This window comes from Mixophyes fleayi, chromosome 1, assembly GCF_038048845.1.
Source record: "Mixophyes fleayi isolate aMixFle1 chromosome 1, aMixFle1.hap1, whole genome shotgun sequence".
Taxonomy (NCBI): domain Eukaryota; kingdom Metazoa; phylum Chordata; class Amphibia; order Anura; family Limnodynastidae; genus Mixophyes; species Mixophyes fleayi.
This window is the reverse complement of record NC_134402.1, coordinates 362,631,868-362,652,102: the sequence shown is the minus strand read 5'-3', so window position 1 is coordinate 362,652,102 and position 20,235 is coordinate 362,631,868. Positions and strand designations below refer to the sequence as shown.

The 20,235-nt window shown below is 37.9% G+C and overlaps 2 protein-coding genes across 6 annotated transcripts in view; one reads left to right on the top strand and one right to left on the bottom strand.

Annotated features, from left to right (window-relative positions):
- The window catches only part of RNFT2 (ring finger protein, transmembrane 2), a 47,499-nt gene extending 37,897 nt beyond the window's left edge, over window positions 1-9,602 (bottom strand). Inside the window, exons 1-3 of one of the 4 annotated variants that reach the window (XM_075178510.1) lie at window positions 9,483-9,602; window positions 8,365-8,577; window positions 322-827 (exon numbers count right to left, since the gene is read on the bottom strand). In XM_075178510.1, coding sequence (XP_075034611.1) covers window positions 322-827; window positions 8,365-8,438 — 580 coding nt within the window. In that variant the 5' untranslated portion in view covers window positions 8,439-8,577; window positions 9,483-9,602. The other 3 variants (XM_075178508.1, XM_075178509.1, XM_075178511.1) reach the window with 3 other exon arrangements.
- A 69-nt stretch (window positions 9,603-9,671) lies between these two features.
- Window positions 9,672-19,684, top strand: SPRING1 (SREBF pathway regulator in golgi 1). Of its 2 annotated transcripts, none has more exons than XM_075178513.1 (5): window positions 9,672-10,591; window positions 11,087-11,239; window positions 12,512-12,663; window positions 13,232-13,345; window positions 18,985-19,684. In XM_075178513.1, exons 1-5 carry the CDS (start codon window positions 10,528-10,530, stop codon window positions 19,066-19,068), a joined length of 567 nt encoding a protein of 188 aa, XP_075034614.1. In that variant the 5' UTR covers window positions 9,672-10,527; the 3' UTR covers window positions 19,069-19,684. The 2 variants fall into 2 exon arrangements, with proteins under 2 accessions (XP_075034614.1, XP_075034613.1); XM_075178512.1 differs by having other exon boundaries at window positions 9,677-10,591; window positions 11,083-11,239.
- The last annotated feature ends 551 nt before the right edge of the window (window positions 19,685-20,235 follow it).

The following is a 20,235-nucleotide window of genomic DNA, read 5'->3' as shown; positions in this document are numbered from 1 at the left end:
CTGAAAGCTTGGTCCTCCCACTCCTGAATCCTTTCGCCGCCATATAAAGATAGTTAGCTTAATTGATTTGCAGGCTATGTATTACAGAACAGGCAAGAAAAATGGCAACATGTAGCAGGCCACGGGGCACTGGTTAGTTGGACGGTTAGTAAAATATTTCGTAGGCAGCTCTAAAAGGAGTAAATTATGTAAAATTAAATAAAAATAATTGCATTGAGAATTTACTTATCAAGGACTTAATGACCATGTAGAACAGATAACACCTGAATCAAAGGTAGCGTACTACAGATTGAGCATGCATTAGAAAACAGTTGCACTTACCAAGTTTATGCTGAAAGCAAACTTTAGCGAGTAGAATAAGAATGAACGGAAGCCCCTTCTGTAACCATGAGACAATGGCCCTTAGTTCGGACAGTGCTGGAGCCGGAGTTCCAGGTTCTTCATTGTTCTCCTCTCTATGGCATTCTGCAGTAGCTGCATGCAGCAGTGATGGTCGGGAATGTGAGTGCTGAAAGGGATGCTGTGGATGATGTGCTGGTGGCGGTGGCTGTTGTCTGTGATGAGGATGATGGTGGTGATGATGAGCAAAGGTGCTAGTCTCTGAGCGACCACCTGCTTCCTCCCTAAGTGGAGCAGGCATTTGTATAAACACATCACCCCCTCCCGCCTTGGAGCCCAGAACTAAACCAGACTGGACTGTGATGGGACCAGGCTGAAGACCGGCTAAGCTGGAGAACAGGTGCTGAGAGGAAGGAGTGTCTTGTTTTAATCCATTAAATACGCCATCATCCACACTCGTATCAGAGCTCAGGTTCTGGTTTCGACTCCTAAGCAAATAAGGAGGAAAAGGTGCTTCAGTTACCTGGGTAAAGGAAAACTACAAGACATGGCCACTTTCAAAAGTGGCTTCCATTAAATACATTAAGCATAAATATACATATTTGCCTATACAAATTGGTAAGAGTGAGTTTTAGCCTAGAAGATACAGCACTGACTGGCCTCATGTGGAGCAACATTGTTTCATTGCATACTAGACACATACCGCGTTTCCCCGATAATAAGACACTGTCTTATTTTTTTTGAAGGGCCCAAAAAATGTATAGGGCTTATTTTCGGGGTAGGGCTTAATTTGGAGCATACGGGGAAAACAGGAGTAGGTCTATTATTGTGGTAGGTCTAATTATCGGGGAAACACGGTTTGCAGCCTTCTCTGCAACCGATAGCTCTGTGTAAGCAAGATTCAAACACAGGTCATTAAGTTTGTAAAATTGAGAGAGAATGGACAATATACCAAAGATACTCAAATCTACTTCATGCTGTGCAGCAAAGCTCCCAATTGGTTTTTAATACTTTGGACAGCTCTTTAGCAAATCATAAAATTTGGTCAATAACAGGGACTTAGCAATACAAGTTTTTCCAATGCATCTACAAAGTTATTTATTAGACATAAAGACACATTGGTTGTGCAAAGAAAAAAATAAGTTTACCCCCAATGATCACAACTTTGTGGTTCATTTATCAAAACTAAAAAACAAACAAAAAAAACAACAGATTGTTAAATAAAAATATATCATTGCTGACATTTTGGCAGAGAACTACCTACTTCATTTATTTCTGAAACCTTGAAGGATCATTATCAATGAAGAAATTATTCAGAAATAATCTTGACAAGTAAAACTCTAAAGTTTGTTCCTCTGAGGTCCAGAGCCAGAAAATCACTGTTTGTAGTTGGTAAATGACAATCAGTATTGGAAATGGAAGACATAATATATTTCAGTCAAATTAAGGTCCCATACTGGGCGAACCAATGAGAGGCATTGGGAAATGTTCCCATGTCTCTGATTAGTTGGGCAAACCATCGATTCAAAAGAGGAGCATACTTCCAGTTATGCTAATTTAGTGCCAAATGGTACAAGTGAATTGTAGGGAGTGGTTTTTAATTTTTTCCCATCTAATTGAACTACTGCACGGTGGAAAAAGCACAATCTGTGCTGAGGTAAGTCAGTTCAAGGAAATAACGTGCTTTTTTCTTTATTATAAAGATTTTATTGAACAACTGGGGAGGGGAATGAGTGTCTTAATCAAATAGCATTTATTCTGTGTTAAATGTGTGTATTAATAATATTAGACTTTTTTTAAGGTATAATGATCAAGAGTCCTATGGACCTCTTAGCCATCACACAAGGCTCCACGCTGGGTTTAACATTATTTATTACCCAGGTACTCAACTTTTCCAGGGAGTTAACAGAAAATGTACACTTGGCTGAAACTTCCTTAAACCTACAGGCATCCATAAATCTGCTAACCCAACTTATGTAACTATTTCTTCTTTGGACAAATTTTTCTCGACTTCTCAGAGGACCTGATACTGTAAAGAGTCCTGGGTTTATAAACCCAAATTCTTGACCGGAATGATCACAATGATGAAATCAGAGATATCTCTGATGAAATTGCCTGCTGGCGATGAAACGCGCCAGATTTGGATTTTTTTATATAGTTTTTTGCTACAATCACCACTTATTTTTATAATCACAAACAGCCATCGGGCTTTGTGCAATTCTATTTGGATGACTGAGGAAAGACGCTCAGCGTTACGAGAGGCTGTACTAAAGTACATCGGAATCTGCCTCCACTCCCTGGGGAACTGATACACTTACATGTGTAAGGAGTCTATGCAAGTCTGGGAACCGGATTCAAGATCAATTGTTCTTAGGGGATCTTTTGCGGCAACACTTCCCAACACGAGTTGTTTGAGAACTATCGTGAAGGCCGGTCTGACGGCTTATTGCCATTCTAGGTATCTGGTAAGAGACTTGAATCAACTGTGTACCGCACGTATAATAAATCTTCCCCTTTCTATACATCTATATAGTCTGTGGATAAACCCAGGACTCTTTACAGTATCAGTATACATCTTCATAGGATTGCATGTGACTGATTATTATGAATCATCATAAGTATATACCACTATTGTGTCTTCTGACATTTTGCTCAATGCTTGTATTATCTATATATGACTAGTCATATTGAATATGTAGGTGCACCTACTGATGAATTTTTTGTGGTATTTTGAACTTGTATTTGAAAATTCAAGTGGTATTTTTGGATTGTGATCTCTGATTCATAGTTTATGGTTTTAATGTGGATTAGTATTGTTTTATAGAATGAATTCTTATATTTTTTTTGAACCTACACAGTGCACAATTATTCGTTAGTGGCTTGGATGACCATTGTATTTTTTTGTTCATACATTTTATTATTTCGGGGACGCAGACCCCAAGCATTGGCACCTGAATACCACACATAATTAGCGCCAAGGGGATTAATATTTTTCTTTTCTTAAGTTATGGAATTCACTGCCAGGGAAGGTTGTGAGATTCAATAGATATGTTTAAGAAAGGGTTAGACAAATTTTTTGCGGAAAAGTGTATCCAGGGATACAACCGTTAAATAAAATAAAGGATAGTAGTGGATATAGGACTGCAATATTGGGTCTGGGGGGATTTTCTCAATTGAAACAGATTGGGGGTTGCCTACTCTGGGTCAATTTCAAATATAAGTGAGGGATCACAGGAGATCCAAAATAGGTTGAACTTGATGGACAGGTGTCTTTTTTCAACCTCATCAACTATGTTACTATATTATCATAAATGTTTACAAATATGCACGTTCTAAAGGCTTTAGTTCCTCCTCATACAGTCCAGCAGTTTACCAGGATGACAAGAACAATGACTCTCATCATGTGTATTGAAATATTTCACAATTCACCAATTATAAAGTGTGAATTGATCATTTAATCATACCTACAACACTAAGCTACTTAGCTTGAGCAATGGATTGATAACTAGAATACATCTGGGAGTCTATTACACATCATCAAGCTTTATGTAATAAAGTGCACAAGACCCTTTCTGTTTCTTTATTCTTCTCCTGTTGGTTATTTGATTATGGAGTACTGGACACTTAATGAATTCTGTTTACAATCACTTGTTGAAACACTACTGCCATTTTTATAAATATTTATGTGCATATATGATTGACTATTGTTCAAGATCAAATAATACATATTGGGATATTAGCGTTTTTGCACAAAAGATTTTTTGATTATTCCTCGGATGCATAAGAATTATGAATTTGTGAAGAATGATGTACAAACAATGTTTTCTATTGCCAGTATTACCTCTTTGTTCCTACACTGACACAAGCAATGTATAACGATCACAGTAATGACAGCAGCTGGCGCTTCAGAGGTGTGGTGGAGGGAACTGATAGGCTACCAATGTGGAGTAAGTTCCTGAATGCAAACACATAACGACTGCTGCATCTGTATAATCTACACTGATAAAGGTGTCTTCAGAAATACATATACAAGAAGCACAGTATGTATATATCATAAATCATCATCAGCTATTTATATAGCGCCGCTAATTCCGCAGCGCTGTACAGAAAACTAACACCTCAATCGTGGCCCGATAGGAGCTTACAGTCTATATTCCCTAACATACACACACACACACAGACATAGAGAGAGACTAAGGTCAATTTAATAGCAGCCAATTAACTTACTAGTATATTTTTGGAGTAATAACTATATAGGCACCATAAGAAGAACAAAACCCACACACATAATCAAAACTATTCATATGTTATAAAAAAAAAAGCCAGAAGATAGATGTTTAATAAAAATCAAAACAATAATGTTCATATAAGATCTCGGTTGCATATGTTGAAAAGATTATAAGAGTTTTGTCCTTGAAGTCTCTGAACAATTGCCACACATCTTGCCTGGTATCATAACACATAAATGTGTCCTGAAACAGTCATCCAACAGGAAATCACTGGGCTAGACCTATAATGGATGACAAATAAAAGGTATATAGAAGACCCTGTTGCAAAGCACCCTCCACACTAAAGCTGGTCACACATGGGCTGATCAAACAGCTGAGCCTCAGGACTGAATGTCAGGATCCCTTTCCAACTCATGTGGGTTGCCAAATTGAATGGGATCCAGCTATTCAGTACACAGGCCAGGTGGCTGGATCACTTTTGGCTTACAGTGCTACCAGTTTCTGGGGACTAAAGATGACCGCACACAAAGACTGGTAGGGTCATCTCCTGGCTTCATTTTCCAATATGCCTGTCTCCCTTACCTGAAACAGAGATCAAGGGCTAGATTTACTAAGCTGCGGGTTTGAAAAAGTGGGGATGTTGCCTATAGCAACCAATCAGATTCTAGCTGTCATTTGTAGAAAGTACTAAATAAATGAAAGCTAGAATCTGATTGGTTGCTATAGGCAACATCCCCACTTTTTCAAACCCGCAGCTTAGTAAATCTAGCCCCAAGTAGTTAAAGAACACAAGATGCACCAAAAGGGTGGCAAAGCAGCCGACTTGATGGCAGTACATATCACTATCACTAAATGCACATTTATTTTAACAAGTAATAGAAAATGAGACCGAATCAGGCAATAAGGCAGGTTATGTTTATAGTTGTGATATACCATATAGTGATACTTATTAATTGGTTACAAAATGTGTCTTCATCACTGAAGAAATCTTACGTATTCAGGCAACTATTTAACCTCAACCAAATGTTATGCATCTTATACAATACACAAATGCAACCATGGACCCTGACAGACACTACAAAAACAATGAACCTACATAGACATACCATAAAGTAATACAAACAAAATAATTATACACACCTCTGGGACATTATTTCCCTCAAATCACCTTAAAAATGGTTCTGAAGGGGAAATGCATTCAAGAAAAGAAATCATATTCACAGAGAATTATTATCGTTTGTCAACAAATTAAATGATGCAGTAAACCATAGCAACCAATCAGCAATTAGCTTTAATGTGTCAAGTGCAAGTTATAATGGTAACAAATGTCTGACTGGATGCTGTTTATTTAGTGTAAATGTTAGTAAATAACTATTATGACCATTCACAGCTCTACTACTACCCACTCCCAGTAATCCCATGTTCTTTCCTGCTCTAAATACCGATTTGGCTAATTTTTATGGTCTTGTTTATCTCCACTCTTATCTCTAAGTTTCCCTTTATTGTACACTTTTTATGCATTTTGTTGAACCTCCTCCGTTAATCAATACTATGGAGAGTGGATCTCTCCAAACAAATGAATTGTTGGTCTAAAGAAGAAAAGTATCAAAAATGATATGTTATCAGGGCTGAAAACAGAAAATAAGTCCATCAACTTCAACCTATTCTTCTATCTTCTAGTGTTGATCCAGAGGAAGGAAAAACAACCCATCAGCAATACAGCTGACAATTTACCATCACAGTAGGAAAAAAAAAAATTCCTTTCTGGCACCATAAAAATGGCAACTTGATTAACTCCAGGATCAATAACCCCAATAATGGTGATCCTGGTGATACTATTGTAAGAAAGGTATCCAATCCACTTTAAAATACTATTACTAAATTGTCGATCACACCTCCCTTGGCACAGAATCCACAATCTGACTACTCACCCTTTTCCATGCTGATAGTGAGTCACAGTGCTGCCTGTGATTAGACAAATCTTAGTATAGACTTTGAATCTTTGTATTCACAAATCTCTGTCAACTTATCAGTTCCTGAATTTATTGTCTTCCCTAGCACAAGAGTCTCCCCTCCTCCCACTCTCTCCATCACTATTGGTAATACCATCATCTCCTCATCCACGCCTTGATAATTTCCCGCCTTGATTACTGCAACCTCCTCCTTACCAGCCTCCCCCGCAACCATCTTGCTCCTCTTCAGTCCATACTCTATGCTGCCAAGTGACAACGTGGTAAAACTATATTTGCTTCATGTGCATCTATTCTCCTTTTCAGGTATATCAGGATTGTATTAGCCTTTGCATCTGTGCCTCAGCTTATAGTCTACTATTGTTAATTTTTTTTCCCCATTTCAGATTTCCCCATTTGTATCCAATTTAAAGTGTAATTAAGAGTGGCTTAGGTGCATAACCTTACAGTTATCTATGTTAAACTTCATCTGACATTTCCATGCCTGACTTCCTAATTTCCCTAAACCCTTTAAAAAAAAAAAAAAAAAGATACAATCCTCTTCTATGTTTATAACCCTACATAGTTTATTGTCCTGTGCAAATATAGACACCTTACTTTCTAAGCTATCTACAATGTTATTAACAAAACTATTAAAATGTCAGGGACTAGTAGTGGACCTTGTGGTAGCCTTCTAAAAACAGTAGCCCAGACCAAAGTTTCCAATTGTAACACTGATTTCTATTCTGAAGCCACTTTTTTACTTGTGTACATATATTTTCCCCGAGACCCAAAGCTCTCATCTTATGCACCAATCGGTAATGCTGAACAGCATCAAATACTTTTATATAAATATAATAATAGACCTCTGTGTTGTCACTTGCTTATTTAGATCTAGAATGCTTTAAAGATGAGCAACTTGCTCACATCTTGCACAGTAGTACTCACTCTCCAATAGTTGTTTTCAGAAGTACATACACAGCGTGGCATTACAAGTCATATGGGCCTGATTCAGAAAGGCAGGAAAAGCAACAAAAAAAGGGAATAAATTAGCTCCTGGACATTCCATGTTACAATGCAAATGATTTTATTATTTTGCACGTAAGGAAAATAAACTGCTTTTTCATGCAGTGCACAAATACTTTTCACAATACTTTATATAGATTTATTTTTGCATTGAAATTAATACATGATCCAGGACATGCCTTACCCCAACTATAAATTTGTCCCCGTGTTAAATGTACCTCCCCCCTCCAATGCAACATGGTTTTGACAAGGTGCAAATTTACTTCATGTTTTGCTTTTCTGTAATGAATCGGGCCCAATGACGTAAGCAAAATATATGGGCATACTTACAGACTTAAAGCAATATTGTGGAATATACAAGTACTCATTTAATGTACTATGAATATTTAATCAACTAAATAAAACAGCATTAAGAGTATTGATTTAAAGTATTAGTTAGAAAATGTAATTTAAAAATGTGTGGGCTACAAATAGAAAAATATATTTCACCTCAATTTACTAAAATTGCACCTTTGCCTTGTCTAAACTTACTTTAAAAATGACCCATGTCCCTTTTTCTAACCTCCGTTCATCTAAACTAATGTGAAATTAACTCATACACACAGTACAGTACACAATTTAATGCTATAAACACTAGCAATAGCTTCCAGACCTACTGTACTTAGACACAAGTGACTTGTTACACAAACTTGGATACAAACTTAACCTCTTTTTGTTGAAGTAGGCAACTGTTTTTGTGGACTAATATAACAACTACTTAATCTATATTCTTAGCATATTAAACAAACTAACTGGTGCTTGAGTTTGACTTTTTAGTTTACCTCTCTGGGGGAGGGTTGTCTGTTAGGCTGCTGTGTCTTCTCTGCATTGTCCTCAGGACCTTAAAACAATACATTTAAAGTGTATTGTCTATAGGTAAGGTGAGCAGGCTGCGATCTTTTTGCTGGAAGGTCTTGAGCACATGAGTGCTCTTCAGGTAGATAGAGTTCAGAGACTCATACCGGGGCCTCTTCAAAGATGCTTAAACCCACTGACTGTACATAAAACAGGAACAAAACAAGAGAATATAGAACAATGAGAAAAGTTTTCTCTCAAGATGGTGTGTTTAAATCACAAAGATAGAACACTTTGTTTTTTTTTTTAAAAGACTAATTGTTGAAAGCATGCATTGTACCAAATAAAACATTATTATTTTTGTCTGTAGAAATCTAGTAATTGCTAATGTAGGCTATTTGGACATTGACTCTATCCATGTTACCTTTGTTCTATAACAAATAATATCAAATATGAACATTCAGGACATACCTTCTAATAGGTTATGAATGGAACATTATTTAGCTCTGTATGATTTGGGCAAAAGCAATAACAAAAACACAAGGGGTTACAAGTCTCACTTTACTAAAAGCTCTCCCTGTTCTTGTTCCCATGGGCTGAAAAATCAGCCTAAATATATGAATATATTTTAAAAAGAGCCACATGCAGTATAACTATAGGCCAATAGCTTGTATGTCACCTAACAGTATACTATAGATAAGGGTACATTGATGACACTACAAGGGTGGATACATTGTGCTTGCGTCCACATTCAGCACTGACATTTTATTTGACTTGTTCTGGACTCGAATCATTCAGAGCTATAAAACGCTTACTTGAAACCAATGAATGAACTGCGGCCAGATTAATTCAGTCTGAAAGTCCGTGATAAATGCTGCAGCAGGTACATAGGGTACAGGCTGCAGCCGGCACATAGGGTACAGGCTGCACCGGGCACATAGGGTACAGGCTGCACCGGGCACATAGGGTACAGGCTGCACCGGGCACATAGGGTACAGGCTGCACCGGGCACATAGGGTACAGGCTGCAGCCGGCACATAGGGTACAGGCTGCACCGGGCACATAGGGTACAGGCTGCGGTGCCCGCTCCCTGCCCGGCTCTCACCTCATCTCAGCCGGCGCAGTACAGGACGTCCCTTCCCGGCTGCAGGAGAAAGGGGCTGTGAGCTCGGACAATGGTTTCCGGGTCGCTGCAGGAGACAATGTAGCTGAGCTGGAAGAGGACTCAGCCCTGTAACTCCGAGCCTGTCACTATAGGAACAGGGAGCCAGGAAGTGTAACCCCGGAGTGATGGAGTTCCGGGGTATAATACAGACCACAACAAGTCATATGGAGACTGTGCACACACTGCATAGCACAGGAGGTCACTGCAGGCAGCACTCACACACTGCATAGTAGTACAGGAGGTCACTGCAGGCAACACTCACACACTGCATGCATGACAGGAGGTCACTGCCAGCAACGCTCACACACTGCATAGTAGTACAGGAGGTCACTGCAGGCAACACTCACACACTGCATGCATAACAGGAGGTCACTGCCAGCAACGCTCACACACTGCATAGTACAGGAGGTCACTGCATGCAAGCACACACTGCATAGTAGTACAGGAGGTCACTGCAGACAACGCTCAGCCTCACACACTGCATAGTAGTACAGGAGGTCACTGCATGATAGTATTGGCGTTCACTACCTGCAAAGTAGTACAGAGTTCACTGCAGGCACACTGCATAGCAATACAGGAGTTTAAACTGCAAGCACGGAACACACAGTGCACTCAAACTCTTAATAACTACACATCATTACAGAAACTGCTGTAAGCACTGACAGTGCAGCATCCTATTCACGTTGAGCGTAAACACTTGTACATAATGATTGTGTTTCCAACATGAATATGTTAAACCTACATCGTGTCATTTCGTTGGAGCAATCCTAGTTGTTACACCTCACTTGGCAGAGTGATAACCAGCATGACTTACTTGCTGATCAACAATCATTGAAGCTTAAAATATTTGCCAGAATAGGATCAATCAAGTAGGACACATTGTATAGTAATTGCAAAAAAGATTTTTCTCTCCTGCCATATAATTAAGTTGGTTTGGAATGGTCAATTTGTTATCTATGGTGTGGAGGAAGATCCTACGGAAGAGATGGGTGCTAGGTGTTGTTTTTGGCCTCTCTCTGATATATTTTCTCACAAGCACCTTCAAGCAGGTGAGTACTGCCCTCTAAGTCTATTTCTGTGTTTGCCAATGTACTTCAGATTTATTTTGAAGCATCAGTTCAGGGTTTCAAGATAATGTTTTATATTTTACATATTAAGTTTAGAAGGCAAAATAATATAATAGATCTAAATATTAAAATTAACACTTTATCCATTATTTTCACTTTATTTTTATGGATGTTTATTAAGTGATATTACCACAGTCTACAGAACCTTATTTATCTGTTTGTTGGAAAGATTGGTACGACTGTGGAGGAGGATGTCTATATTTAAGTGTACTCTCTGTAAAACAATGGATGCGCGTATAACTAAAGACCTTGTAAGTTTCAGTGGATGGAGAATCATTGTCTTGCTTGCAGGGCCATGACTTATACATTGTATTTGCTGTAGCAATTATGATTGAATATATTATGCTGAATGGGGAGTGCAATATTGCTTTTTCTATTGCATTGTTTTATAAAATGTTTTATGCCTTCATCAGGAAGAGAGAACAGTGAGAGACAGAACTCTTCTCCAGATAATTGATCATGACCAAAATATTCATTGGAAAATCCAGTTCAATCTTGGAAACAGCAGCAGGATCAGTAATCAGTGTCGTAACTCTGTTCAGGGCAAGCTACTTATTACAGATGATCTAGGTAAGGAAACATATTTTCAGATTATGGTACCAAACTGGTAATAAAATACTTTAAAAAAAATATATATATTTATTGACATGGACAAATTTGTATAGTGCACTGCGCTTGTCACATAAGTTGCGTAATTGTCAATATAAACAAATTCAAAGTGGTTAAATGCAGTTTGAAGGTTCAATCCGAATGTTCTCCCCAGAAAATTTTGCCAACCAGATGGCATTAGGAAGTAGCTGGGTGGGGGCAGTTGTAATACTTTGTAATAATATTGAAAATTTTCTGGGAGATTATTGCCCACACCTGCCAAGACTGGTCAGACTAGTGGTCAGTGATCTAACACACACTTCTGGCTGTAGCGATCACATAATGCCTGTTCTAATAAAATAAACCATTGTTTTTTCCTATTATAATAAGATTCTTTTGGGACTCCAAGAGCTGGGTGGAGCACCTGCTAAATTGGTACTGGGGAGAGCATGTAAGCCCTTGGCAAAATGAGGTGTGTTTAACAAACTAGATGACACATTGTTTTGTTAATTTGTTAAGCTTTAATTTTATTATTACAGCAGAGTATTAGTGTCAAGATTGTGGGTAGGGGTGTACTAAGAATGTTAAAATAAAGCTACATAGACTTGGTTGAAACGTATCATATGCAATCATCATCCTTCGTAACGCGTTCTATCAGCAAGCTAACATGTTCAAGATGATAACAAACTACAGTCAGACACAAAAAAGTAAATTAATTAAAGCAAGATGAACACTGCTGCCAAAGCTTGTAAGTACTATATACCATGATGTGATTTTTTTTTTTTTTTTTTTTTTTTAGCATTTAATTTGGAAAGAGTTACTTGTGGCAATGTTTTGGAGTATAAATTATACTTTTGTTTTGTTTTGTTTCATCTTTGGAAAACTAGGCACAACTAGTGGAAAAGAATGCACCTTTACATACTTATGGCTATGATCAGTTGAGTAGGAACATACCGATGATATATCCCATCATTTTACTATTTCTCCTGTATTTTTATTTAAATATGTGTCGTCTTAAATAGTGTTTGAAAGTTACAGGAATCATAAATGTGTAATCTTAACACTTCTGTGCACCAGTTTTCATAAATTGTCCCCAGTGCCTTGTTTATTTCTGTTGATCAGCACTCTGGATATACATTTCTGTATGGCAGGATAAGACCATATATTTTATTTCTGTAGTCTACAAACTAGTAAGGCAGATATTTATTCTTATTCGTGCCTGTATGCTTTTTTTTCCCCTCTTCCACCTAACAGGTTATGTCTGTGAGCGTAAAGAACTGCTGGCAAATGGCTGCTGCAACATTAACGTAGCCAGAACCAAACAGTATAACTGTGAGAGCTGCCTGTCCAATGGATGCTGCAGCGTTTATGAGTACTGTGTATCTTGCTGCCTGCAGCCTAACAAGGTTTGTTCTCAATCTGCCTTTTGCTATATATGTACATTTAATAGGATATTAAATCGATTTACCATCGTTCTTGTGTTTTACATGTTCTCTATAGTTTGGTGCTAGATTGTAACTAAGCATTTGGCTCTCTCCCCAGTTAGTAGCACCCTATTTGTGTCTCCCCCTTCCCTTTAGGATGTAAGCTCTCAGGAGCAGGGCCCTCTTTCCTTGTGTGCTCCTTCTACTATTCCATCACCCTCTGTACCTCTTGGCCTGCTTCCCTAGCCCTGTTTTCTTAAGCTTCGGCCTACTTCTCGCTGATTTCTACCATCGCTTTCACTATCTGTCCCAGAAATAATCAGATTTCCTTTACCTTGTTACCTGTGTTTGTATATATTTTTGTTCTTTCTGTATCATGTTGTGTCTTGGTTCTCTGTTTTCTGTATATGTAATGTACGGCGCTGCTGACCCTTTGTGGCGCCTTATAAGTTAAAGATAATAATAAAATAATAGTTATTAGTATTCGAAGTTTATTTAATTACTAACCCTTTGATTAATTTATATGATTTCCTCTTGCTTTGCTGCACAGCAACATGTATTGGAGCGTTTTTTAAAACGAGCTGCAATGGGGTTTCAGAATTTATTCATGGCAGTAGAAGACCACTTTGAGTTATGTTTGGCCAAATGCCGGACATCCTCACAGGTAAGGAGTTGAGCTTTAATTGCATGTTTTGTTTCTAAATAGTTGTCCCTACCTCACTATTATTCTGTAATTCAAAGTACATTTACAAAGGTGCTATGCAGAAAAGTGGGTTTAAAATTTTAGGAAAGTCATAAGACACATTTATAATGGCAGTTTATGTCATTTGAAATAAACTGTTCATCCTTCAAGGAGAGAAGTAGAAGTACCCCACCAAAAAAACAAACAAGGAGTAAGAACAGTAGACTTTATTGCACTTTGTGAAAAATTGCATGCACACAAAGTAGATATCCCTTCCCCATCTTCTCGTATAAACAGTATTTGTGTGTGTGTGTGTGTGATATATATATATATCTATAATATAAAAGCCTAGCGGCGTGTGTTAGTCTGTGTGTGAAAAAACACAAAAACAAGCTGCAGCGCCACCTGCTGGGCGGAGTTATACGCTGACCTACTAAATTCTTAGCATCATCTAATATGATGATGCTAGCGGCGTGTGTTAGTGTGTGTGTGTGTGTGTGTAAAAAACTATTTTCTCAGAAATATATATATATATATATATATATATATATATATATATATATATATATATATATATATATATATATATATATATATATTCTTATTGTGACAGAAGCACTGGGAAAGTAGTAAATGGCAGGTGTATTAGTCCTGTACTTCTGTCATTTATGTTTTAAACACCCCAGGGAGATTGTGTGGAGAAAAGCTTACCAAAGGATAAATTCCATTTTATAAGGCCCATTTCAGGTTTTCCAACCAGCTAATAATCAGGAGTTGCACCTGATGATGTGCTGCTAAAAGGCTGCTAGGTTTTTTATTCAGTCACTACCTGGGAAGAAGGTCAGAGAGATGCTGCATTTTGTGATCTGTACGTTTTGTATGTGTGTGGGACACTAGGATCCTCACTTTAGAGAGGGAGTTCCCGTGTATAAGTTAGATGCCAGTCAGGATAGGATTTTTGTATTTCCTGTTTGTTTATTTTTATGCCTGGTGAAGAAAACTAGCTGCTGTTAGTTAAACCAAAACCATTGACTGGTGTGATGTCCTTGGCTGATCTATCTCAAGTGCAGCCGTCTACCCCAGGAGACGGTTGCCACAATACGATCTCAAGACAATAAAATACATATCTCCTGCACTAGCAAAGTTGGCAAAAGTAGATTGTAGTGGGGGATTCTTATTGTGCCTACTATTCACAAATGGTCCTACAGTTAAACTTGTTTTAGTTTTTGGGGAAAGCATTTCTTGTTTTGGGGAGATTTGGCTAAATATGTAGGAAATCTTAAGGGATAAGTAATCATAGTGACTAGACAATATGTCCCACAATTGGACTCAGTAGGACCAGAGAACACTGGATAGATTTAATCATACATAGGATCAGGCACCCCCTATAGCTTAACCATTGGGCAACCTATTGTTATTTAGTTAGTTACTTAGCTTTATACAGTCTTGATTTACTCTTTGACTTACTCTTTTGTCCCTTTTTTTAACAAATGACTAGTTTCCCTCTATTTAAACATCATTTCAATCTTTAGTTATGCTAAGCAACTATTTTTTTTTCTGGGGGAACTTATCTGCTATCAGCTGAAATGGTCCCCTTGTTACCATTTAGATACAGAAACATTAGTCTTGTGTATGTATACATTTAGCATACCCTCAGGAGTAGATGTGTAGATTGGGGCATGGCCAGAATCTGTCCTGTTTTTTTTTAAACTGCAATGTTGGGAGGTATGGCTTGTTTGTATGTCACTGCACAGTGATAGTAACACATTACAGTACATAAGTGAGAGTACTAGCAAGTATAACAGTATAAAAGCAAATATTGTCACTTTAATCTTGTTACAATGACACCTGTCGAGGGGTGAGATATATTAGGCAGCAAGTGAACAGTGAGTTCTTGAAGTTGATGTGTTGAAAGCAGAAAAAAAATGGACAAGTGTAAGGATCTGAGCGACTTTGACAAGGGTCAAATTGTGATGGCTAAATGACTGGGTCAGATCATCTCCAAAATGGCAGATCTTGTAGGGTGTTCCCGGTATGCAGTGGTTAGTACTACCAAAAGCGATCTAAGGAAGGACAACCGGCGAACTGGCAACAGAGTCATTGGACACCCAACTATCATTTATGCACCTGGGAAGCGAACAAACACAGTGTACAGGCGCTAAAAGGAAAATAAATATACCTAATGTAGCTGCAACTGGAGGTGGGAATTGGTTAACCCACACTAGATAGAAGCCTAAAGAAAAGAAAACCAGCGCACAAATACAATCAGGCAGTGGATGTAAAAATAAATAAATAAAAATACTGGCCTATGGAAATAAACAGCACAATTTATTGTTATAATAAAACCAATGTAACAGAGCTCGATTAAAGAGACAAATGTAGTACTCAGACTTAGTAAGCCTGATGCCAATACTAATATAACAATGACTGGTTGACATATAATACAACAACCATAAAATATCAAACTGAGAATTATTCAAGACTCCGTAAAGGTAGTCATAGCATGTGTGATGAAGCCAAAACCTGTGGACGCCAATCCAAATGGAATGTAGAGGGAAGTAATCCCATGATGTAATACTGCACTATGGAAGTAAAGTACCTGTGCACTAGAAAAGTGCTAATGCTCTCCGGACAATTCGCTGTGAACTGTGCACCAGTATTCAGAAAAGTACTCACGGCTCTGCCGCTGTAACACCCGCAGACGTCCCAATGGTATAGTGTTCACATATTCTGTGGGTGCGCACTCATAAACAATAATCGTAAAAACAGAAGCAGTAAGTTGGTTCCTAGAAGGGATAATTCCTATTGGCGTATAACACAGGATAGTATAGGTGATCTGGCTGTTCTTTCAACACAAAAAAGGTTAGACCCGCTGACGCGTTTCGTCTGACATAGGCAGACTTTCTCAAAAAAAGTACTTTGGGGGGAATTGAATTCCCCCCAGTGTGTATTAAATGCTTTATGATCGATGTGTGATATTTTATTATTATTATGTTATAAACTGTATCTTTTCTTTTTGTTTCTTTACTTCTGGGGTTGTGCAATATTAAATTAAAGTTTGATTGGCTTACAAGTACATTCTGCATATGATTAAATCTATAATCAGCGACTGGGAGTTTGTTTTTGATTCCCCCTACTCCCTCAATCAATGCTCAATGCACCTTACTATATTTTTTAATTACAGTTTACACACAAAAAGTAGATATCTTCTCTAAAAGTTATGTTTAAACTAGAGATGGTCACTGACCCCCGTGTTTTGGTTTTGGATTCGGTTTTGGATCTGGATTACCGTCGTGTTTTGGTTTTGGTTTTGGTTTTGCAAAACCGCCATTGCGTGTTTTGGTTTTGGTTTTGGTTTTGTTTGGTTTTGTTTAGCTATTTTTTTGGAAAATCCATGTTTTTGGGCCTAAATTAACCCAATTTAGTGCTCCAACTGTTTTAGAGACAAGTAATCTAATTGTTGAGGTAATAAATCATCCAAAAAAACAGTTTAATTCTTCGTTGGTAGGCCTTCATTTATTCTACACACAAAACAGATTGTCTTCCTCTCCATCTATGCATATTGGCAATGCAGCCATCGTCTTTGGATGTATATTACACCCTACACTTATAGTTAAATATGTAAAGAAATGGAAAAAGACAGTTTGCTTTCTGTCTCTATAGGCCCCCCTCCACTTTTTTAAAAAAACTAAAAATTCAGCCATTAAAGAATGTACAATATTAATTGACATGGAGAAAGCCAGTTTGGTTTCTGTCTCTCTAGGCCCCCCTCCACTTGTATAAAATACTAATAAATTCAGCCGTTATATACTGTACAATATAAATTGAAATGGACAAAGGCAGTTTGGTATCTGTCTGCATCAGATCCTCTCTCCACTAGGAGTAAAATAGAAAACTATTCAGCCGTTATATAATCTAGAATATAAATAGAAATTGAGAAAGGCAATTTGGTATCTGTCTGCATCATAATCATCAACATCATCATTAGCGCCCTCGTCGCCTACACAAATCTCCCCCTCATCCTCTTCTAATTCCAAAGTGGCATCCTCAATTTGTGTATCACCGGCTACACTCGGGCTATTAAGGCACACATCAGCAGAATGCTCACGATTAGACATCCCACTGTTGGATGGACTCTCCACAGGGATTGTTGTCATTTGTGAATCAGAGCAAATATTCTCCTGTAATGCCTCACTGTTATCTTGCAGCTCGGCTTTGACGCGTAACAGTAGTTGTGCACCAATTGTAGGCTGGGTAACTTTTTGGGATCTGCCACTAATAGCCAAAGGTGAAGGCCTCATTCTCTCTTTGCCACTGCGTGTGTAGAATGGCATGCTTGCAATTTTTTTTTTATCGTCACTTAACTTTTGCTCAGTTACACTTCTTTTTCGCTTCAATACAGTAAAATTTTTTTTGGTTTTTGTTTTTTGCACTAATTTGGAAACACTCTGTTGTTTGACATCACCTTGGCCAGGTGACGTACTGGGAACACTAACATCAGGACTGGTGACAGAACCTGGTTGCTCATTCAGATCATATGTGGACTGCTTTGAATCCATTCTGAGCGCAAACCACTGGGGAGTGCTAAAAATTATTTAGTAGATACTGCTGACAGATATGACTTTTGACAGCCAGAAATATTAATGCACAATTAGGGAGGACACCCCAAAAGCACTGAGGAGTGCTAAAAATTATTTAGTAGATACTGCTGACAGATATGACTTTTGACAGCCAGAAATATTAATGCACAATTAGGGAGGACACCCCCAAAAGCACTGAGGAGTGCTAAAAATTATTTAGTAGATACTGCTGACAGATATGACTTTTGACAGCCAGAAATATTTATGCACAATTATGGGGGACACCCCAAAAGCGCTGGGGAGTGCCAAATATGAAGAAAAAATAATAAACCTCTATCCTCCTCTCTGCACTAGCGATTTTGGTTAGAGCAATTGCAAGAACAATATTGTATTCTCTGTCCCTGCTCTAATTAGCCTATGACTACACCCTGCTCTCTCCCTCTGTCAAATGGCGATGGATTGCTGTGGAGGCGTGTATTTATAAAGTTGAAGTATCGCGAGAACCGAGCCCCGAGATCCGACGACGTCACAATGACGTTCGGCCTCGATTTGGATTCGGAATGGGCGGGAGAGTACCGAGCTGCTCAGCTCGGTACTCGGATACCCAAAGTTCGGGTGGGTTCGGTTCTCGGAGAACCGGACCCGCCCATCTCTAGTTTAAACATACATTTAGATTATACACAACTTTGATGATGATGATCTCTGTTTTAATTCAGCATGCAAGTGTAGAAATAAAGTGTGATTTTGAATAAAGCTCACAGATGGTAACTGAATGAACGTCCTCCATGCCCTGACATGAGAGATGCTGCTCATACGTTTGTTGCCAAATGTCTACAATTTGTGAAAACTATCCCCAGTTAAATGTAAGAAAATGTGTTTATCTGATGACAATATCCCCAACATACTAGCTGTGTTTGAGAAAATAAACTCTGTAGTTGCCAGATAGACTTTAGATTTTAATGCAACATACCTAAAGGAAATCTGCATTTTAAAACGTTCTAAAACAAAGGTTTTTTTGTTTTTGTTTTTTTCCCCCCTCAGAGTGTCCAACATGAAAACACTTATAGGAATCCAATTGCCAAGTACTGCTATGGAGAACACCCCCCAGAACTTCTCCCCATGTGATAAAGAATGTGACTTGCATATAGAGCAAGAATAACCATATTCTACCTGCAACATTGTGTCTCTGAGATTACGGACTGTGTGTTACAGAATACTACGGGTACATATGCGGATTGCGATGTAGAATCTACAACAGGAGTTTACACAGAAATGTAAAACATCAGAAGACTTGTCAATATGAGGCATTTGGAACTCAAGAAAGTGTTTCACTGACACAATCAACATATAAAGATGGATTTACACATAATGTTTTCATATTCCATGGTATGCACTGAGTGCAATATAAAATTCACAGAACATTTAATGAGCTAATTATGGACAAGAATATACCGGAAATGGTTGCTTTTAAAATAAAGACTGGCATTCATTATAATTCATGTGTACATTCTGAAACTCTTTTTCAAATTTTGTGTTCCTTGTGTTTTTTTTTTTTTTTTTAATAGAATTGCTGAGTGTTTTGTTGTGAGACATTTTGATAATTTATTAAATGGAAAGTTTTTAGTTCTAAGGCATGTTTGTTGTGCTTATTAATAATAAAAGACCTCAAACTGAAATATATATAGAGTTGGTAAATCCAATTGACAATAAGTATATGAGGTTGGGTTGTATTTAATATTCACTTCATCCATGTGTGTTTTTTCTAAGGTTAGATTGTGTAACATAGTTTTTATATTATCGGTATTTAGAAGATTCCACAAAATTCTGCAGTGCTGCACAGTGTTGTAGTAAGTATTGATTTGACTGTTTCTGCCTAATCTTACTTAGTAACTGTAGCTCTGCGTCTCATTCTCTACAGACCTATACTTGTCTATTGTATCATCCATGCAGCATATAATACATAGCTGAATATGCAAATTGTGTTTGAAGGAAAATCTGTTTAATTTCAGAAATGACTTGGGAAAGGGATCAATGGCATTTCAACTAAATGCAATACTTGTTTTCCAAGGCTCTGTATGATGATAATGTAGATGCGAAATTGATGATATTTCAAGAGTTGCCATCATTATGTTTCCCTGTTATATGGGCACACATGTTTTAGGCCTTAAATCTGCCTCTTCTAAAACACTGATTAATTTGCTTGTAACATAATAGCCTCACTCGTCCTGTCCTCCTCTTTCTGCCAAGTTTTACTCACTTGATTAATGACAGGGACAGATTTTCAGGTTCATC

What these genes read in the sequence shown, in the direction of transcription:
- SPRING1 (XM_075178512.1), top strand. Translation starts at nt 10,481, where the DNA reads ATGGTCAATTTGTTATCTATGGTGTGGAGGAAGATCCTACGGAAGAGA. An exon ending in TCACAAGCACCTTCAAGCAG is followed by an intron (nt 10,592 to 11,082) that starts GTGAGTACTGCC and finishes TGCCTTCATCAG; the next exon opens with GAAGAGAGAACAGTGAGAGA. An exon ending in AATGCCGGACATCCTCACAG is followed by an intron (nt 13,346 to 18,984) that starts GTAAGGAGTTGA and finishes TTCCCCCCTCAG; the next exon opens with AGTGTCCAACATGAAAACAC.